General features: G+C 46.9%; 1 protein-coding gene across 1 annotated transcript; it reads left to right on the plus strand.

Moving 5' to 3' along the window:
• Positions 1-211: 211 nt before the first annotated feature.
• CYTH4 (cytohesin 4) lies at positions 212-17,647 on the plus strand. Its single transcript, XM_009070693.1, has 13 exons — positions 212-230; positions 6,055-6,137; positions 8,401-8,501; positions 8,753-8,819; positions 11,131-11,249; positions 11,620-11,700; positions 12,369-12,481; positions 13,038-13,186; positions 15,053-15,164; positions 15,599-15,675; positions 16,042-16,113; positions 16,932-17,086; positions 17,415-17,647. Exons 1-13 carry the CDS (start codon positions 212-214, stop codon positions 17,485-17,487), a joined length of 1,221 nt encoding a protein of 406 aa, XP_009068941.1. The 3' UTR covers positions 17,488-17,647.
• Positions 17,648-18,460: the final 813 nt, after the last annotated feature.

An 18,460-nucleotide genomic window follows, 5' to 3' on the forward strand; every position in this document is an offset into this window, starting at 1 on the left:
GTTAGCTCATTGAAACATGCACATACGGTTTCCTTCACTGATGCGAGCTCAGGACATGTGATGGGAGGGAGGAGTCGCAAGGCAACCCGCCCCGCTAGATGCTGCTGCGGTCTTGGGCACTGGCTTCAAGTTGTTTCAGTTCTGTGAAGCATCTGAACAAGCGGAAGGCCAGAAGGAACACTTGTGTTGTATATTTATCGCACTCTTCAGAATGGACTTTTGTTCTGCTGGTAAGTCTTGTCCACTGTTTGCCTTTTTAGGGTGAGGGCTGTACACTCAGTTTGACAGAGCAGAGCACACCGTGAAATCCCAGCTGTGGATGCTGTGTCTGGTGGCTGGAGGAATGAGATGCTGTAAGATCCCTGGTGGTAAAATTAATTGCTTGTCAGCCTTCAGCATTAGGCATGGGTTTCTTTTTACTTGCTCTCACATTGGGAGAAATTTTCATTCAGATTTAAATGGCCTTTGTGCTGACTATGTCTACTGCTGCGATTCTGGGCTGAGCTGGAAACTGACTCAGGGTTATTGAAGGAATAGGTGGCACTCGGGATGAGCACTTGTAAGATTTGGCTTCTCTTCATGCAACTCTGGCATGGTTTGCAGTGGTGTTTTCCTACAGATCCCAGGAGCTGTTTTGCCGTTGCCAAGCCTCACATGCAGTTGGGTATCCCAGTACAATGTTCTTGCAAGACCTTTGGTACTAGGAGCTCTCTTACTTATGTCCATGTTTAAGGTAAATGGCTGTATTAGGGTTCTACAAGCTCCAAGTGACCTGTAGGTGGGCCTGCCTGTCCTGAAATAATCTCAATGGCCAGATGTTGGTGCCAGGAGATAAACCACATCTGAGGAACTGAGAGAGATCTTAGGTTTTATTTCCTGCTTTGGCAGGTGGTGGATAAAGTGTTTGGGATTCAGCAGGGAAAGGCACACTGCCAGACTGAACATTTCTAGCCTCTGGCTGGGGAAGCTCTGAGCTTGTGTCTGTGCAGAGCCAGCAGAGAGGGAGAACCAAATGTGAATAGGCTGAACAAGGGCCAGGAAGAAAAAAGATCACCTTCCAAAGGCCCTTCTGGATCTGACTCTCTGTCCACTCAGGCTTTTGTTTATAGGATATTGAGCACAGAGTGAAGGCAAAATGCAGTGCCCGGTTTCAACAACTCCTTGTGCACTTTTAAGCTCTGAAGTGTGTAGCCAATGAACAGACACACTCAAACCACATACCAGCCTTGCTTGTCAGGGAAATTGGTGGTATCTATTGGAGCTGAGCTCTTGCCAGCATCTGACTATGAATGTTGGTGAAGGTGGGTCTCCTCAGATCACCCAGCCCTCACCACCTGAAAGCAACTGTGGACAAAGCTTCTGCAGGACAAGCTGGGCAGGAGGAGGGATAGCTCATGTTTTGCTACTTATTTTGAGGTGTGCTTTGCATAGAAACTGAGGCCCTCCAAACTGAAGGTCTGACACAGTCATTCACTGGGGTTAGGTATTACAGAGTTAATTATGTCTTGAAAGTTACACTTTCAAGTAAGTATACTTTCAAGAATGTATATACAGTGTGGTAGCACAATGAGATCCTGCTCAGGGACAATGAGGGTTCGCTCAGCTCTGGCTAGAGGCAGAGCCCAGAGACAGGCAATGCCTTGAGAGACGTGCTGGCTCTGACTGATATTTCTGCTTGGTCCCAGCCTGTCACTCCACAGCTGGGTGAGAAAATGGGTTTGCTTCATGCTGAGCTCCCTTGGGAGCCAAGGGTGCCACCAGCCACAGTTTTCCAGTGAGCTTTAGTACTGGATGCATGTGAAATTGCTCAAGTGTGGCAAGATTTTCCTGAAGGGCAGAGGTGCACGTACACCTTTTCCTGGGGTGACTCCCACCTGGAGACCTGATGGTCCTGTTAGGTACCTGTCTGCCACAGTTGTGTGCAGATGAGACCTCTGTCTGTGGGGAAGCTGCTCTCCCTGTGGTATATGTCCTCTTCCAGCTACCTTCAGAACTCTCTTGTGACTGTCTGGGTGAGGCCACAGAGCCAATATGCCAAACCCTTTTGCTGGGTGTGTGAAACCTGGGAGAGCAGACTGGTACCGTGGTATTCTGTGCTAGGATGTGTGGGGTGAAAGCCATAGGCAAAAGTGGCTGGAAGTTATCCTAATTGATTTGTCATGTGGGATAAGGGGACCAGGAGACAACATAAATTCTTCTTTCACACCTTCCTCCCCCATAGCTGAAATGTGCAAACTAAACCTGTTGGGGTCTATGTTGAATTTATTCTGACAAAAGCTGGAATAGAATTGTGGAGTGGCTACAGGAGGGAGATAGATAGGGTTGGAGGAAATTGAGGAGCTGGAAGGCTTCCTGCCATCTGCCTGTTACTAGCCTGGTACCCGACTGTGGAGGTGGTGGTCTGTACTAGAGGTGACACAGCACACATATCAAAAAGGAAAAGGAATTTCAGGTGATTTTTTTCTACCAGACAGCCTCCTTCAAGCAGAAAGCACCCATCAGGCTGCTCTGCTTGTGTGTTGCCATGGGTGGAGGTGCCCAAAACCTTTAGCAGCCACACTCAGAGCTCTGCATTGCCTTGCAAATGGTCCCAGTGGACCTCTGCTGTCATACTCTGGTTGCGTAGCACATGGATGTTCTGCAACAGTGCTACAGATGCAGTCATTCTTCACAACCTTCTTCTACTGCTTCTGCAGTCCATCCTTCAAGCTCTCCTGGGTAGTTACTTCTCACTTACCTCTGTGCTTCAAAAGTTTTCTTCCTATTCATACATTTTTGCTTGGGTTTGAAAGCCTCAGTCAGCACCTGGATGGCTGTGCACAGCCCTTTGCAATGGGAAGTGAGAGCAGCAAACACTGTACTCTCTGCTGGCCACACTCTTTGGTAACTCCAGCCTGTCCTCCAGATGGGGAGGCTCAGGGCATAAGTTACCACAACTGGAACTGAAGTCTGTGTACTGTAAAATAGTCACACTCATACACATACATACATGCAGGGTGTAAAACACTCGAAGAGTGTCAGCACCAAAAACCTGGGCAATGCATGAAGACTTTCTATCTAGGTGTGCCCTGTGAGTGGGAAAACAACCTAAAGAGCAAGTGTAAGCCACACAAATGTGATGCTGATGCACTTTCCTTTCAACAGTGACTCTCTAAAAATAAATTCCAGGCAGCACTTTCGTATCCCCTCTGAAGACAATCCTAGCCTATTTTTGATCTGTGTCTGAACTGGAAGACTTCAGCGCTGGTTTGGCTGACAGCATCCCCCTGAAACCCGCGACTGTTTTTGTGGTGTGTTCTTCATTGGGGTGAAATTTCCCCCTGTGCAGAGAACCCTGACCAGGTCTATGCTTCATCTGTGTCCTGACCTAGCCCTGGAGGGAAGTGGGACTTGGTGGTACTGAGGGCTTTGACCAGGCTGAAGCTGTTCCTCAGTCCCCTGGTATGGGGATGAATTCCCTCTGCCATTGCAGGCATCTAGTGTGAGCCAGGTGGTGCTTCACTAAGAGTGTCCCTCTCCTGTCAGCTCAGCTTGTTCTCAACTTGGAGAGGGAGGGAAAGGCAAAGCAGCCTGCTCTCATTACCTCATCTACTGCTTGCCCAGCTGCCTCTGCTGCCTTCGCTGCCCTTCTGTGGATGGTTCCTCAAACAAGTCTTTCGTGTTCACTTCCCCAAACTGCAGACCCCAATGTGTGCAATAGCATTGATGAATGGCCTCAAAAGATCCTTAAGCAGAGCATCAGGCCTTCTGTTAGGGGTGCAGAGTAATGTACAAGCACTGACCTCAGAATTATTTTCCAAGGCAATCAAGGACTTAAGCTGTTATTTAGGAAACCTAGCAATGACCCTCTCTGCAGCTGAGTCTAAATTGCCCTGAAAGCTTGATGCATCCATTTTTTTCCATGCTATGTCACTTCTTTTTTATCTCCTGATTCCTTTCCCTTCTTCAAGACTTGTATGCTTTTTCTCCCCTGCCTTCCCATACAAACAGTCCTTCCCACACTTTCCTCATTCTGACAAACTGGACAGGTGAATCACTTGGGAGTTGGCGGTTTCAGATATTCAGGAGGAAGGGGGACTGAATTATTTGCAATCGGGGGGTCATGTGGGTGAGATGGTGTCCTCTGGGAGCCTCTTGTCTCTTTGAGATGCTTTAGGCTGCTTCAGTAGACAGAGAACAACTGAAGCAAAGCAACTAGCCACACCACAGAGTTTGCTGACGGGGTGGAGGAAAGGCAAAGTTCCTCAGGTATGTCCTGCTACGGTGCTTTAGTGGAAAGAAATACAGGCTAAAAGGTCTTAGTAGTAATTTGCCAAGGAATCACCCCAGTGTTTGCACAATTACCATCCCCCGTAGGAGTGAGAGAGAGAAAGCTGGGGAGACAGAGGTTGGCCTCATCTCCTGCAGACGCCAGAACGGCAGAAGACATAAATTAAACCGAAGGACCCAGGCACTGCTCAGAGGCTCAGGGCTGACATTCAAGGGGAAGTCAGAAACCCTCCTAATAAGTGGCGGAGCCACTGCATGTTGTTTTTGCTGTGGTTTCTCTTAGTTTGTTTACTTTTTGTTTGCTTGCTTGCTTGGTTTTTTGTTTGTTTGTTTTCCACTCATACAGATCTGGCTGCTGCAAGCTTCTGAATGCCACAGGTTTTCCTTCTCTTGGCTGGCTTCAGCAATCAGTCATCTCCCTTTAGCTCTTCTCAAGGGCTGCTTGCAGGGCTGGGAGGGCACATGGGTCCTTCCTAGCCCTGGCTTCATGCTGGCTCCTTGTCCAGTGCTTTCCTCCCGCAGAAATGGAATGCTTGAAAACAGCAGGAAGAGTGACAGGAGAGAGGCTGCAGACTCAGAAAAGTAACAGGAACATACTTAGTATGTGGAAACCCAACCAGCCAGGAGGATGGGGGAAAGACTAGGATTGGGAAAGGCAGGTCTCTCTGAACTTTTGTGGCCATGACAGGAAAGAAGTGTATGGAGTCTGACATGACTGTCCTTGTCCTCTTTTCCTTCTGTCTGTCTTGGCTGCTTCCTTCCCTTTTTTTCCTCCAGTCATATTTATAGCAGTTGTTTTGCATGTGAGATCCACACTAAGAGAATTTCCAAGGTAACTGGTGCTACTTCCCCTTTTTCCAGGAAGAGAGGAGGCCTGGGGGATTTTAGTTTATGAAACAGTGGAGCAGAGCATCCAGTGACCTGACCTGGCTTCCTGCAGTGTTTAGGTGCAGCAAGGACCCTGTCTGCAAGTTCAGCACTGACCTCCAGTGCTCTTAACCTTTTGGGAGCTCTGGTTTTATCTCCTGGGTCCTCACTACCTGCTTTGCCTCCTCTCTAGGGCTGCAGCCTTCTCCTTGCTGAAGAGACTTCACCTGGATTATATTTAGCAGCAGTGCCCCATTTCTTCTAGGTCTTTTATGAATCATGTTGTGGTCACCTTGGCTCTGCTGCTATCTGTTTGACTTCCCGTACACTGCAAGAAAGCCTGCTCATATATCTGCATTGTCTGTGGTCCACAGAGCAACAGCCTCCCACAGTCACTCCCTCAGCAAGGCTTTCCCCCAGATCCTGCCCACGATTGTCTCTCTTCAGTCATTTCTGGCTCTAGCTGTGGTGCATCAATCCATGAAGCCAGTGGCCCTTCTTGGGATGTTTGGGTGTAGATGAATTGTTTAGGTCAGCAATTTCCAGTATATAAAGATGACTGACATAAAAACCACCAGAGAGCATTTGATGAAACCTCTTTGTTGCACTCACAGCGAGCAGACGTGGTTGAGTGGGCGGGTGGGTTCCTGCAGGCTTCAAAGAGAGGGCTACCAGCACAGCACCTGGCTGCTAAGAGGGGTGCATGGGTCTGTGCAGCTCGCTCTGGACTGAGAATGATTTGCAGGGCAAAGGTGAGGTACAGTGGTTGCAACAGCAGGGAGCATAGATGCTGAAACACAGAAATCAGAGTTGCTGTGGCATGACCCTAGGTGAGGGTCAGTGCTGAGAGGTTGAGACAGCTTTTTCTGTAATATGTTGGCCCCAGTACTGTTCTCACAGGCACCTTTATTCTTCCAGAGTCAACTGAGTTGAGTGAGGCTGAAGAGGCTGAAATAGAGACAATCAGGCAGCACAAACAGGAGCTTTTGGAGGACATTAAGGTAAGGACCATCCTGTTCCTCCCACCTGCCTTGTGTTCTCAAAACTGTCTTCACCAAGGGGCATCTTTGCATATCAGCCCAGGCCATGCAGAAGGACTCGTGCGCAGGAGACATTTGCTCTGTCATGAGTTCAGTCTGCCCTGGCCTATTTGCCAGCAGGATATATCCAGTCTGTGGTGGTTTCTGCTGCAGGAATCATCAACTACCCCAATGGGATAGGCTGGTCAGATTATGAGCTGGGATGAGCTGGGATTACATATGTAGGATTAAGGAAATGAATATAACCTTTCTATGTTTTACTGGCATGCAACTGGCTCATAATTTATGATTATTTTTAATACATGCTAATCACATATCAGTCCTAGTTACCTGCAGCATCCCTGTGTTTATCAAACTTAGGTTTGTTTTGTGGACTTCTAACAAGTCCTCCATAAAGCAACCTGTCTCTTTCAAGAGGTGTGATGTCAGGATCTTCCCTACAAGTTTCTGTGGTTGAACTTGCTTTTATTCTTTTCTTTTCTTTTAGCAGACCCAAACATTACTCCACTGACTCCTAAAATATCTGAAAGTAACAGATTCAAAATCAGTCAGTAATACCACATCACAGTCATGCATGATGCTGTGCACTTTCTATTCTGTTCTGCCTCCACCACCATGGAATGTGGTCTTCCATTTGAGAGCTTATTGCACTGACTTGGACTGATTTTCCCACAACATGAAGATGTCCAGATGCCTGGGGTGTAGCTGCATTATTTCCTGGTGTAAAGGATTAAGTCAAACTACGCATTACTTCTCAGGTTTCCAGACTCTCTCTCTCTCTCTCTGCTGCAAATCACAATGGTGTCTTGTCCCCTCTTGCAAGAGGTTATGAACATATGTGCATGTGATCTGCTTGTGTGTGGTTCTTCTCTCTTCAGTTTTTAGGATAGGCAATGGGCACTGTAAGAGGCAGGATACATGAATAGGAATGCTACAAGTTTTTTACCCACTATGGACAGAGAAAGCTTGCTAGACTACACAAATGCCTTATACTTTAAAGCCCAAAGCCATTAAACAATGGGGATTGTCCAGTGGAGCAGGATGAGTTTAGGTGAAAGAGTACCTTACAACGAGAGACATTTTTCCCAGTGAATTTCTTCAGAAAGTGTCTAGCAACACCCTTAAACACAAAGACTTTGGGGGATGTCTGGGCAAAGGGAGAGGGAGGAGAGGATGGGTCTAGACTTGCCAGTAACACTGCCAAAAGACAGCAGTGAATAAAATAACAAAGCTGATAATCATTTGAAATTCAGTAGCTAAGATCATGGCTTTGTTAAATTTGTGCAATACCTAAATCTTAGTAAGGAACACTCACAGCTCTGGTTGCTACGGAAGGACAACAGAAGGCAGCCAGAACAAAACTGAAACCCAGAACCTCTTTTAAATCATGAGATATTGCAGAAATTCAGTTTCTCTATCTGATTACATCCTGCATCCACATCCTCACTCCTTGTTGAGGAAGAATCTGTCATAAGATAACCCTTCTTCCCCTGCCTATTCTGGTTTGCATGGGGAAGAATTTGGGTGATTCCTGGAAGAGAGCTGTGATGTGCTTTGGCTTTGAAGAGGACTTTAACTGCAGGATGGAAGCAAAGAGATATAGACAGTTTCATTTCCTTGGTAACGCAGATTATCCAGCCAAGAAGGCCATGGTCTGTCATGGGCCTAAAGGAAAGTGAATTCTACAATTGATTTTTTAATATCTGGCAGTAATTACTCTTCTTTTCCTCTCATCTTTCTTCACCTAAAGACAGGTATCTGCTCAGTGATATTTGAATGATAGGTACGTTAAAGACTCAGGTTCCTATTGACCTCACAGTTACTGGTTCCACTTCCCCTTTCCTGGATGTCTAGCAGGGCTATGCAAAGTAAAAGCTTGAAGGAAATGGGCACAATGAAAGGATTCTTGCATCTGGCATTGTCTGAGGAACTGAAATCAACAGTGGGGTGAGTTCTCTGACACTCACCACACTGGCTAAACTCGATTTTTCCAGCTTTGACTAAAAACAGACACGAGAACAACCTTCTGCCCCTCTCTTCGATTGTTTTCATATGGAATCCAGCAGGATCACCACAGAGCAGTGCCCATTTCCCAGACATTCTTGACTGATCATGGCCATCTGACCTGTCCTTTTCCTATGACTGGGGGAAGAAGTAAGACATGGTCTGTATGTGTTTGCTGTTTTTCTCTCCATTGCCTTCATCCTCCTGATTTTTTTTTCAGAAGTTGAAGGAAGAGATAGCTGAAGTGTTTGCAGAGATTGAGCGTTTCCAAAATGCAAGGGAGAGGCAAGAGGCAGACAATAATCCTGGAGAACAGACCAGGTAAGTGGAATGAATGTTCCTTTGTTTATATAGTCTCTCTTCTGAAGTTGAGAAAACAAAAAACACTGATGGGATTTGGATCACAACAAGGAGAGGGAAATGAGGGCAGGAATACCCTTCTCTCCTCTTAGATTTCTCTTTATTCCTGGATAATCAGACACCTGTCCTTGAGATATCTAAGCTACCTTGTGAGTGAAATGACATGGTCCTTTATTCTAAGTTTGACTTTTTTTCTTTTTTTGTGTTGGCAGCAAGCTATCACAGAGGGATAAAATTCTGTCCCTGGGCCGGAAGAAATTCAACATGGATCCTGAAAAGGTAGGATTTGCTCATTCCACCAAAGAGGATAAAACTGGAAGAACTTCTGTTGGCTACTAGTCCACTTGCAGTCACTCACGTCAAAGGAACTATGGCATGGGACTGTGGGGCTGGTTTCCTACCTCACTAAGGCTCCAGTTAGTAGCACTCTCCATTCTGTTCCTGAATAAGGTGTTCTGATATGATCAAGCCGTGTTGCCTACAACCATCACGTGTTTATAAGCCACCTCGTACGATTCAACCCAAAACTAAGAGAACTAAAGGGAGTTTAACACGGCCAACATGTCATGAGAGCCAAATTTCCTCCAGCACAGCTTTCTTCACTGTGAGAGGCTGAGTTTGCTGTGGTGTGATAGAGGAGGATGAACTAAGAAGAAGGTGAGAAGTTTTGAGAGGGTGCCAGGTTCCTTCGCTCCTTCAGATCAGAAGAGCACAGGAGCTGCCTCTGTTGTTTGGAAAGCAGTTTTGGGTTTGGTAGTATTGGTTAAACTGTGGAGTAAATACAGCTTTTTCACTTTCTGGGACTCTGACCAGTAATGTCAAGACTCCATTGCCTTCAACTCTTTGCAGAAAGCTCTAAACCCCTCATGATTAAGTAGAGAAGGTGTGAGAAGGACAGTTCCTTCTTCCTTCCTCGTCGCTGGTGAACCACTGTTTTGAGCTCTGTAAGGCAAACCACAAACTGAGATCAAACGATAGCTCAGTGTCAGCTAAGCACCACAGCTAACATCTTGAGTGGCTGCTGCTCTATGTGCCAGCTTTTCTTGCCTCTTCCTGTGCCCTGCTGAGACTATTAAGATGCCTTCCCCAGCATCCACACCACAGCTGGAGTGCTTGCCAGTCCCCTGGACCTCCCTTTACCAGTGGGAGCTGTCTCAGAGCTGCAATATCAGTACTTATATCCTGCATGAAAGGAAGGTTTTGCTTTACCTTTCTGTCTGACCTTGGTTTGAAGCCCCAGAGACACCTCTATGGCACTGTGCCATGCTGAGCAGAAATACCTAAACTAGTTCTAACCCCAAACCAGTTTAGCTTTATTAATTCAATGCTGATCAGACTGGTCAAAACGTGCCTGTATTATGCAGATCTCTGTTTATTGCCACCCTTTGCTATCAGCCATAGGCTCGGAGGTGCTGCAACACAAGGAAATTTCTTTGCCCCTCCTTGCTAAGGTTACACTCTGTCCGTGCAATGCTGATCTTTTAAATGAGTTCCTATCTCCAAGATCTCATGGAAAGTTCCTGAGGCTAGAGGAGGTAAACATTAGGAATCTGGCTGAATAAAACCTTTGGGGAGAAAAATTTTCTTCTGAAAAACGGAACCCCATCATCACTGCAATGTTTGGCAAAATTAATTTGATTTTACCAAAATTCCATCTGGGGAAAAAGAAAGGGAAAATAGCATAGAAAAATCTCCCAAACATTTCAATTTCTTCTTTTGAAACTGCTTTTTCTTTGGGGCATTTAGAAATCCCTTCTTATCTATTACGAGGCAAAGTGAAATGATTCTATTGAAGTAGAACATTTTGATGGATCTAAAACAATTTTCATTCCTTTATTGTATTTTGTGAGGAGAATTGCAATGTGGTCTGCAGAACTGCAGTCTTGCTAGATCTTGTCAAGAATACTTTGAACAAAACCTCAGCTTTCCCTGCCTTTGAAAATCACAAAATTCTCTCTGAAATAGGATATGGACTCTTTGCACAACCCAAATCAGACCTCTGTATTCCTTAAAAAGCATATCCCATCCTTACTGACTGGGAGGGATGGAGCTGAAAAGATTGCAGACTTCTCTGTTCTGTGGCATAGAAGAAAAATCTAGGAAAAAAATTATTTTAACTTTTCCCTAGCCCATATTTTTGTATCAAGTCCATATTTCTGTCTAAGTACATTTTGTATGTCTTTTTTTAAGTAAACAATTTTTTTCTTTAAGTTAATTTAGAAAATAATTTTGGCATTTAGAAACAAAGCACTAAGATATTTTGATTGAAAATATTAGAATTAATTCTTTTGACTTTGCCTTTTTGGACTTTTAACCTACATTGCCCTTTTTTTATTTGCTTGAGTTTCCATCCCAGTGAAACATTTAGCCAGATCTAGGGATGAAATGGAAATGGGACTAACCACCCATAGGTGGAGGGGGATGGAATAAAGATGAGAACATGGCTGTGGTTTTCCATAAAGGGGCTGAGGAATAACAGAGGAGACAAGTTTATCAAAGCTAAGGAAGGCTAATATCAGGGTATTGGGGTCATACTTTCTCATCAGACCACAGAACTGTCTTGCTTCACTATCTTGCTTCTCATTTCCAGGGGATCCAGTACCTGATTGAGCACAGGGTATTGTCCTCAGACCTGCAGGAGATCGCCAAATTTCTCCACAAGGGTGAAGGTCTGAACAAGACAGCCATTGGGGATTACCTGGGTGGAAGGTGAGCAACCAAGACAGGATGAGGAGACCCTTTGGAGGCCCTGTCCTGCCTGGTCCCCCTCAACTACTGTTTTGGATGATCTGTGGCAGAACTCAGCCAGGTGCCAAGGCTGAACACACCTCCAGCTGCAGTGGGCTGGGTGGACAGTACACCCCTGGGAGAGTCTTCGCAGTGTAACTAAGTTTGGCTGTACAATCTTCCTTTCCTCCTGCCTTTAATGGGGTCAGTCTTCTCAGACAAGAGTACACATCTTGGCTTCTTCTTGGTCAGAGGCTGGGATAGAGGCAGGTACATCCTGTCACACCAAGGGGCATCCAAACTGAGCAGGGTCAAGGCTGTCTTCTGACCTTTTCCCTTTTTCCTTTCCCAGGGACACCACAAACATTCAGATCCTCCAAGCCTTTGTGGCATGTCACCAGTTTGCCAACCTCAACCTGGTTCAGGCACTGAGGTGAGTGAACATGCTGGATGCAGAAGACAGTGCCAGGGCCCATCTTACCACTGGGTCTTGCCACCCAGGAAAGTCCAGCCCAGCTAGGCTGAAATGGGAGCTTCCCAAGGCCCCACTGCATGTGTTGGCTCTCAGGCTGTTACTCTGTGAGGTGTCAGCAGCTTATCTGGGGGGAACTCTTTAATGGCCTCTTGACTGGACTGGCCAAGTGCAGAAAAGATGGGAAAAACAAAGTGGGTCACTGTGGATTCAGTGCCTAGGGGGGATGGGGAAAGTTATTTTTTGCATCAGGAAGCATGTCTGTCCACAGTGCCTATTATGTCAGTGACAAAGTGACTCTGTCTTAGTGCATCTTGTTTTCTTATAGGCCACCTCCTGGCAGGACTCTTTCTTTTGAGGTCTGTCCTGCTTTGTAGGGCACTCATGAGGGAAACAGAGCCATGATTTCCATGATGTTTAGTTCTGCTTCCTACTTTTTGTGTGTTTAAGGCTGATGAACTCAGGCAATTTCTAGAGGGAGGAGCAGAGCTCCTGCTTCATGCACTGCGTGGTCTCCCCAGTGTGATGGGATGTCTTCTTTTATTTTCATGGTGTCTCACGGGTTGAGGGGAGGGATCAATGTCCCTTATACCCAATCTGACTAACTCTCTGGCATGTGCTCCTGATAGACAGTTCCTGTGGAGCTTCCGGCTGCCTGGGGAAGCGCAGAAGATTGACCGGATGATGGAGGCCTTTGCCAACTGGTACTGCAAGTGTAACCCAGGAGTATTCCAGTCCACAGGTAGTTATGGGGAGAAGGCCTGGAAAGCTGAGCTACACTGTTTGTTAGAGAGAGGATCCTCCCTTTTCTATTCCCAGAGCACCAAGGGCATCACTTGGAAGTGTGTTTCCCCTTAAGCTGGAGGAGCCAGCCCAGTTCCTGTGAAGCTTTTCAATAAGCTGAGGGCCTTCAGTCATCCTTTTGCTACTGTGCTCCAGTCCATTCCCACAGGCAATAGAGTGGAGAAGTGCTCCCAGCCTCACATGAGGTACACATCATCGCAGCAAGGATAGCACTGACAGATGTAGGTCTGTAGAAACTTTCCTGATGGCAGAGCCATTACTGGACCAGATCTGCCCACCTTGCCTCATTATCCTGGAGGGATGGTATCACCTCCACCATAGGAGATCAACTCTGTCCCTCTTTCTCCTAGCAGAGTGCATATCTCCCTTCTCCTACAACTGAGAGGATGGCACTGTTCTTCAGTGACTAGAAACCAAGCCACCTGCTAGGGTATGGATTGATCTGCCCTCTTAAGACAAGTGCCACCCATCCTGGTTTTCTTTCTCATTGCTAGATACCTGTTATATACTCTCCTTCTCTATCATCATGCTTAACACCAGCCTGCACAACCCCAATGTGAAAGACAAGCCTCACTTTGAAAGGTTTGTATCCATCAACAGAGGCATTGACAATGGAGGGGACCTGCCAGAAGAGCTCTTAAAGGTAAGAAGACTTCCCATTTTCTCATCAGTTCCTCTTCTCTCTGCTTGCAACCCACTGACAAGCAAAGGTCCAGAGGTCTCAGTGTAATACAGGCCTACTGACCTTCTGCAAGGGGAAAAGTCTGCATGGAGAAAGAGAGCAGTATGTACAAAAGCAAATCTGGAAAGTGTGGAAACTGCTTTGGGAAGGAGCTGCACACATGCTTGTTGGTGAGGGCATGAAGCAAGAGAGACAGGGCTGGAGATATTAAGGGAATAGCTCTATCAGCTTAAGAAAGTTTGTGCTTTTACGTGTGTATGTGTGAGAGAGGAACAGGTACTGTTGTGTGTCATGTAGATATGGGAACATGTGAATGAGGCACCCACCTCTGTGGGAGGCAGCTGAGCACCTCACTGTCATCCAGCTTTGAAAGTACTAGCTCCCAAGGGGACTGTCTTTCTAGTATGTCTGTGTGTGAGCCAATGCCACAGTGGCTGAGGCTATGAATCCCTTTCCCTTTTTCATGCCTAAATGTTTCAGCTGACTCCAGTATTTGCATCAGTCAGGACATCAGCACCTGACCTCTCTTACACCAGGATATATATTTGAATTAGTAGAACCAGCAGGCCCCAGTGAGTGTCAGGGTCTCTTCCAGCATCTGTAAAGCCCTCAGAAGGTCCATCCAGGTGTCTCTGACCCCAGAGGATGAAGATGCAGAGACAGGAGATGCATCCATTAGCAGAGCTGGTACTTCCATTTTTCCAAAGGCTCAGCAGGCATGGGACCTGCCCTATGAGGTCCAGTAGAGGTGGGCAGCCTGCCTACGTGTGTCTGGCTTCACCCAGCCAGCGTGGGCAGAGTAACTTCTGCCTTGTGGGTGTGCCTACATCCCACACTTGGGTTTGCTGAGCAGCATCCCCTCAGGGTAAAACCTTTAGATTTTTCTCCAGTGCCATTTCTTTCAGGCAATTTGAAGGAAGTTGTAGGAGCCTGTGGTTTCTTTTCTATTATTATTTTTAATTGGCTTGGGATTTGTGTAATAAATGACAGCAAATACGATGATGTGAGTAACATTTCAGTATCCCTTGAAAGCTAGTAACCTGCCTCCCTGCCACTCTGCTGTTAGGCACATCACCCATTGTTGTCCCTCAGTGCCAGAGCCTTGGTTCTATGAAATATGCCTCCCTGTGGCCATGTAGCTGTGTATGCTGGTCTCTACATACAACTTCTCAGCAGTGTTTGGCACCACCAACCCAGGGTGTAAATGGGGCTGCAGTCTCTGCCATGTTGAGTCTCCATCCTAGTGCTTTAATACTACCCATAGCAGCACTTGTGATGTGCTGGATTTTGTCACTGCAGCCTGTCTTGCTATGGGTGCACCATTTAGTGTCTGTGACTTCCAAATTGAGTCTCTTTTTATGACACAAGATACAGAAAAGAGCTAGTGATCCCCCTTTGGACCCAATGTGGGTCTGAGAGCTCCTGTATCCTCAGTGCTCACTGCCTGCTCCTCTGCTCCTTGCCCACCTGCCCTAGATGGACCTAGGATAGTTGTGTACAAGCTTTGTCAGAATTCTCTCTTCCTTCCTTCCTTCCTTCCTTCCTGCCTTCCTTCCTTCCTTCCTTCCTTCCTGCCTTCCTTCCTTCCTTCCTTCCTTCCTGCCTTCCTTCCTTCCTTCCTTCCTTCCTGCCTTCCTTCCTTCCTTCCTTCCTTCCTGCCTTCCTTCCTTCCTTCCTTCCTTCCTTCCTTCCTTCCTTCCTTCCTTCCTTCCTTCCTTCCTTCCTTCCCTTCCTTCCTTTCCTTCCTTCCTTCCCTCCTTCCTTCCCTCGTTCCCTTTTCTCGTTCTCATTATTTTCCTTTATCTCTCCTCAACAACACTGATGCAGAATCTGTTTGAGAGCATAAAGAATGAGCCATTCTCCATACCGGAGGACGACGGCAATGATCTCACCCATACTTTCTTCAACCCTAACCGTGAGGGCTGGCTGCTGAAACTAGGTAAGGGGAAGGACTCCCCTAGTTCCTCTGACTTCACTGTTTGCCTGCCTCCCACCACAAATCTCCCCTGGGAACCCACCATCATCTCCGCTGTCCTTCAGTCCTGTCTGCTGCGGTGGGCAGAGGCTGACACCTGCTGTTGAAACCAACTGCCTGCTCACTCCTCCCAGCTCCTGCAGGCTCTGTCTGCTCAAAAAGGGACTCAAAAAGATATCCCTCCCTCCTCCCCATTCTCATCTCCATCAGAGCAAAATTGGCTCCCTGTGTGCATATCCACCACACAGCATCACATCCGTGGTGAGCACCATGGTTCCTCCTTGGGGCTGATCTACAGGGAGAGCTGGGAGGGTGTGTGTGCATGTCTGGAGCTTGTGGGTGGCAGGGGGAAGGACAGAAAAATGTGACTAATGGCTTTTGAACTTCATTGCTTTTAGGAGGACGCGTGAAAACCTGGAAACGACGCTGGTTCATTCTGACCGATAACTGCCTGTACTACTTTGAATATACCACGGTAAAGGCTTGACTCATGGTGGGGAAACTGTCGTGGGTGATTATGAGCCTCTGAGGGGCTAGGGAGGGCAGAGGGTAGGGGGCAAGTCTCCTCTTCTACCTTGTGCTCACAGACTGAACTCACACACCTCCAGTCTCTCTTATGCTTTTTTCTCACCTCTGCTCTTGAGGAGGAGAGAGGCTGGACACTGCAGCTGGGATCTCCTCTTAACTAAGCTCCCCATTGTGTAAATGGAGAGGGTCTCCCCAGGCATGCACTGCCCTTGTCACCTCCACAAAGGCACATGTCTGGGGAATCAGTGTCTTTAAATAGTGGTATAGATTTGAGGAGCATGTTTGGTGTTAATTCATGTTTCCTTGCCTTCAGGACAAAGAGCCCCTGGGCATTATCCCCTTGGAGAACCTATCAGTCCGGAAAGTAGATGATCCCAAAAAGCCAGTAAGTCTCCATTGGCTGGTGCCAGCTCTGCCAACACAGGATCTCAGACAGTGAGAGGGAAGAGAGAATGTACACAACCTACTCTTACCATGCTTCTTAGAGAGAAGGTGCCATTCCAAGGTGCCTTGTGCCCCAGTCTAAATATGACTGCATTTTTAATCTGTATTTCTGATGTGAACAGAGCTGTCCTTTGGGTGGCTGTATTGTGTTTTCACGCATGTGTTTGTCTAAGGGGGTCGAGATGAGTGCACACATCTGACTTCCTACTCATTTTGCACCAGCAGATGTGGGTTCGATTTCTCTCCCCAGGACTCTCCATAATGAGTTGTTGCACATGTAGACCAGACAAGACTCTGGTGTTAGGGAAGTTGCCCAGGAAGTGACACACTTTTTCTGTGTGTCTTGTGTGGCTACAGATGTGCCATGGCTCTAGAAAAAGTGCCTTCCATCTGTGTAGTGGCAGGCAGAAGAGGGGATGTTGCATCTACTTAGAAGGGGGTGAGATCTTCATGAATGGAGCAGTGACAAATCCCAGAAGGTGTTTTTTTTGATAAGTGTTGATGCTCCATCTCTCCATAAAGCCTGTTTTAGCATCCAGTCCCTCACAGAAGAAGTGGATTTACCTAAGAGGGAAGGTCCCCTAACTCACAGAGGAATTCTTGGTGTGGGGAAGGAAAGGGTCTGTTGTATTTCAAAGACAGAACGTTCTCCTCCCCTTTGAAAGCTCTCTGAGCCTGTCACTCATGGTTGAAGGCAGGATAGTCTTCTTGGTCCACCCTGTCTTCCCCTACTGCTCCGTTTTATTTCTTTTGTGACAGAACTGCTTTGAACTCTTCAATCCCAACTGCAAAGGGCAGAAGATCAAAGCCTGCAAAACAGATGGGGAAGGGAAGGTGGTTGAAGGCAAGCATCAGTCCTACAAGATATCAGCAGCCACACCAGCAGAACGTGATGAGTGGATTGAGGCAATACGGTGAGGAGACCAGAACTGGAGGCCTGAACTTGCCTTTGTTCAGTCCCAGGGAAAAATGGTCATGCAGTTTATTTGGCTATCAGAGCTTGAAAAGGGGGGTGGGAAGAAATGTTTGCAGTCTAGCAACTGTGGTACCACTTGACTTCAAAGAGTTTCAAGGTCCCTTCTGGAGAATCTGTAGCCACAGCTAAGTTCTCTGCTGTGAGTCTGCAGATCTCCAGTCCTGCATTTTGGTAAGTGCTGTCTCTATCCAAGTTCAGTTAGGTTGCCTGTGTTGCTCTTCATCATTAAATCTCTTACTTTTGCTCCCATTTCCTCTTATTTCCAGGACCAGCATCACACAGGATCCTTTCTATGATCTGGTCTCTGCCCGGAAGAAAAAGATTGCCAGCAAAAACTGAACCCTGACCTGGTCACTGACATCGGGAAGGTGTAGGTTGTTGGACAGCTTCCGTCTCACACTGGGCTCTTCCAGTGAAGACATTTGGGAGCATTGTTTCCCTCTGCTTCCCACTTGGCAGGAAGATGACTGACAGGACAGCTTGCCAGGTTTTCTTCTTCCCTTTTGAAACTGAAGGCAGAGGTGCAGGGTGCAATCCACTGAGAACTGTCAGAACTGTGGGCATGGAATTGCTCATGTCCAAAGTAAAGGCTCAGCAGCAACTGGCCTTTGGGTTCTCCCATACAGATCCAGACATGTAGGACAGGACCTGAAAAGAGATGAGAATGTCTGCAGAATGTCTCCAGCCCATCCTGTTATCAAACCAGGCCAGGGTATTTTTTTGTGAGGAACCAGGTAGATTCTCCTGGAGCAGCCAAGCATGGTCCAGACAGTTGCAGAGCAGAAAGGCCCCAGTGGTTTCTCTGCCACAAACAGATGTGTAGTGGTTGTGGGGTGAAGGCCACTGATATTTAGGATCTTACTGTGAAACCAGAGGCCAAGGTAAGACAATGATAATTCAGTTCAGAAGAAATCCATCTATACCTCTTCCTATAGCTGTGAGGGATGCCATTCTGGGAAGTCCCTGCTCTGTAACTGAGTCATAGGTTTCAGAAAATTAGAGATGTTGGATCCCTATCCAACATAAAGGATAACCAGAGAAGCAGTTCTAGGTCTTTTGTCTCTCTGTTTTGAGACTCAGGAACCAACACAGGTTTCCCTAGGGAAGAAACCCAAACATTAGCTCTCCTGATGGTTCTCCAGCCAAGGTTGCTTCCTTGTACCAGCCCAGGGGCCTGGGCTTTGTATCTGAAGTGCTTGCAGCAAGATGGAGATGCATACACCTCCCTCACACAAGCACACATACACAGAGGTATTCACAGAATCACAGCATCAGTTAAGTTGGAAAACACCTCTTGAGATCATCGAGTCCA

This window comes from Acanthisitta chloris, unplaced genomic scaffold (genome assembly GCF_000695815.1).
Source record: "Acanthisitta chloris isolate BGI_N310 unplaced genomic scaffold, ASM69581v1 scaffold28652, whole genome shotgun sequence".
Lineage (NCBI taxonomy): Eukaryota > Metazoa > Chordata > Aves > Passeriformes > Acanthisittidae > Acanthisitta > Acanthisitta chloris.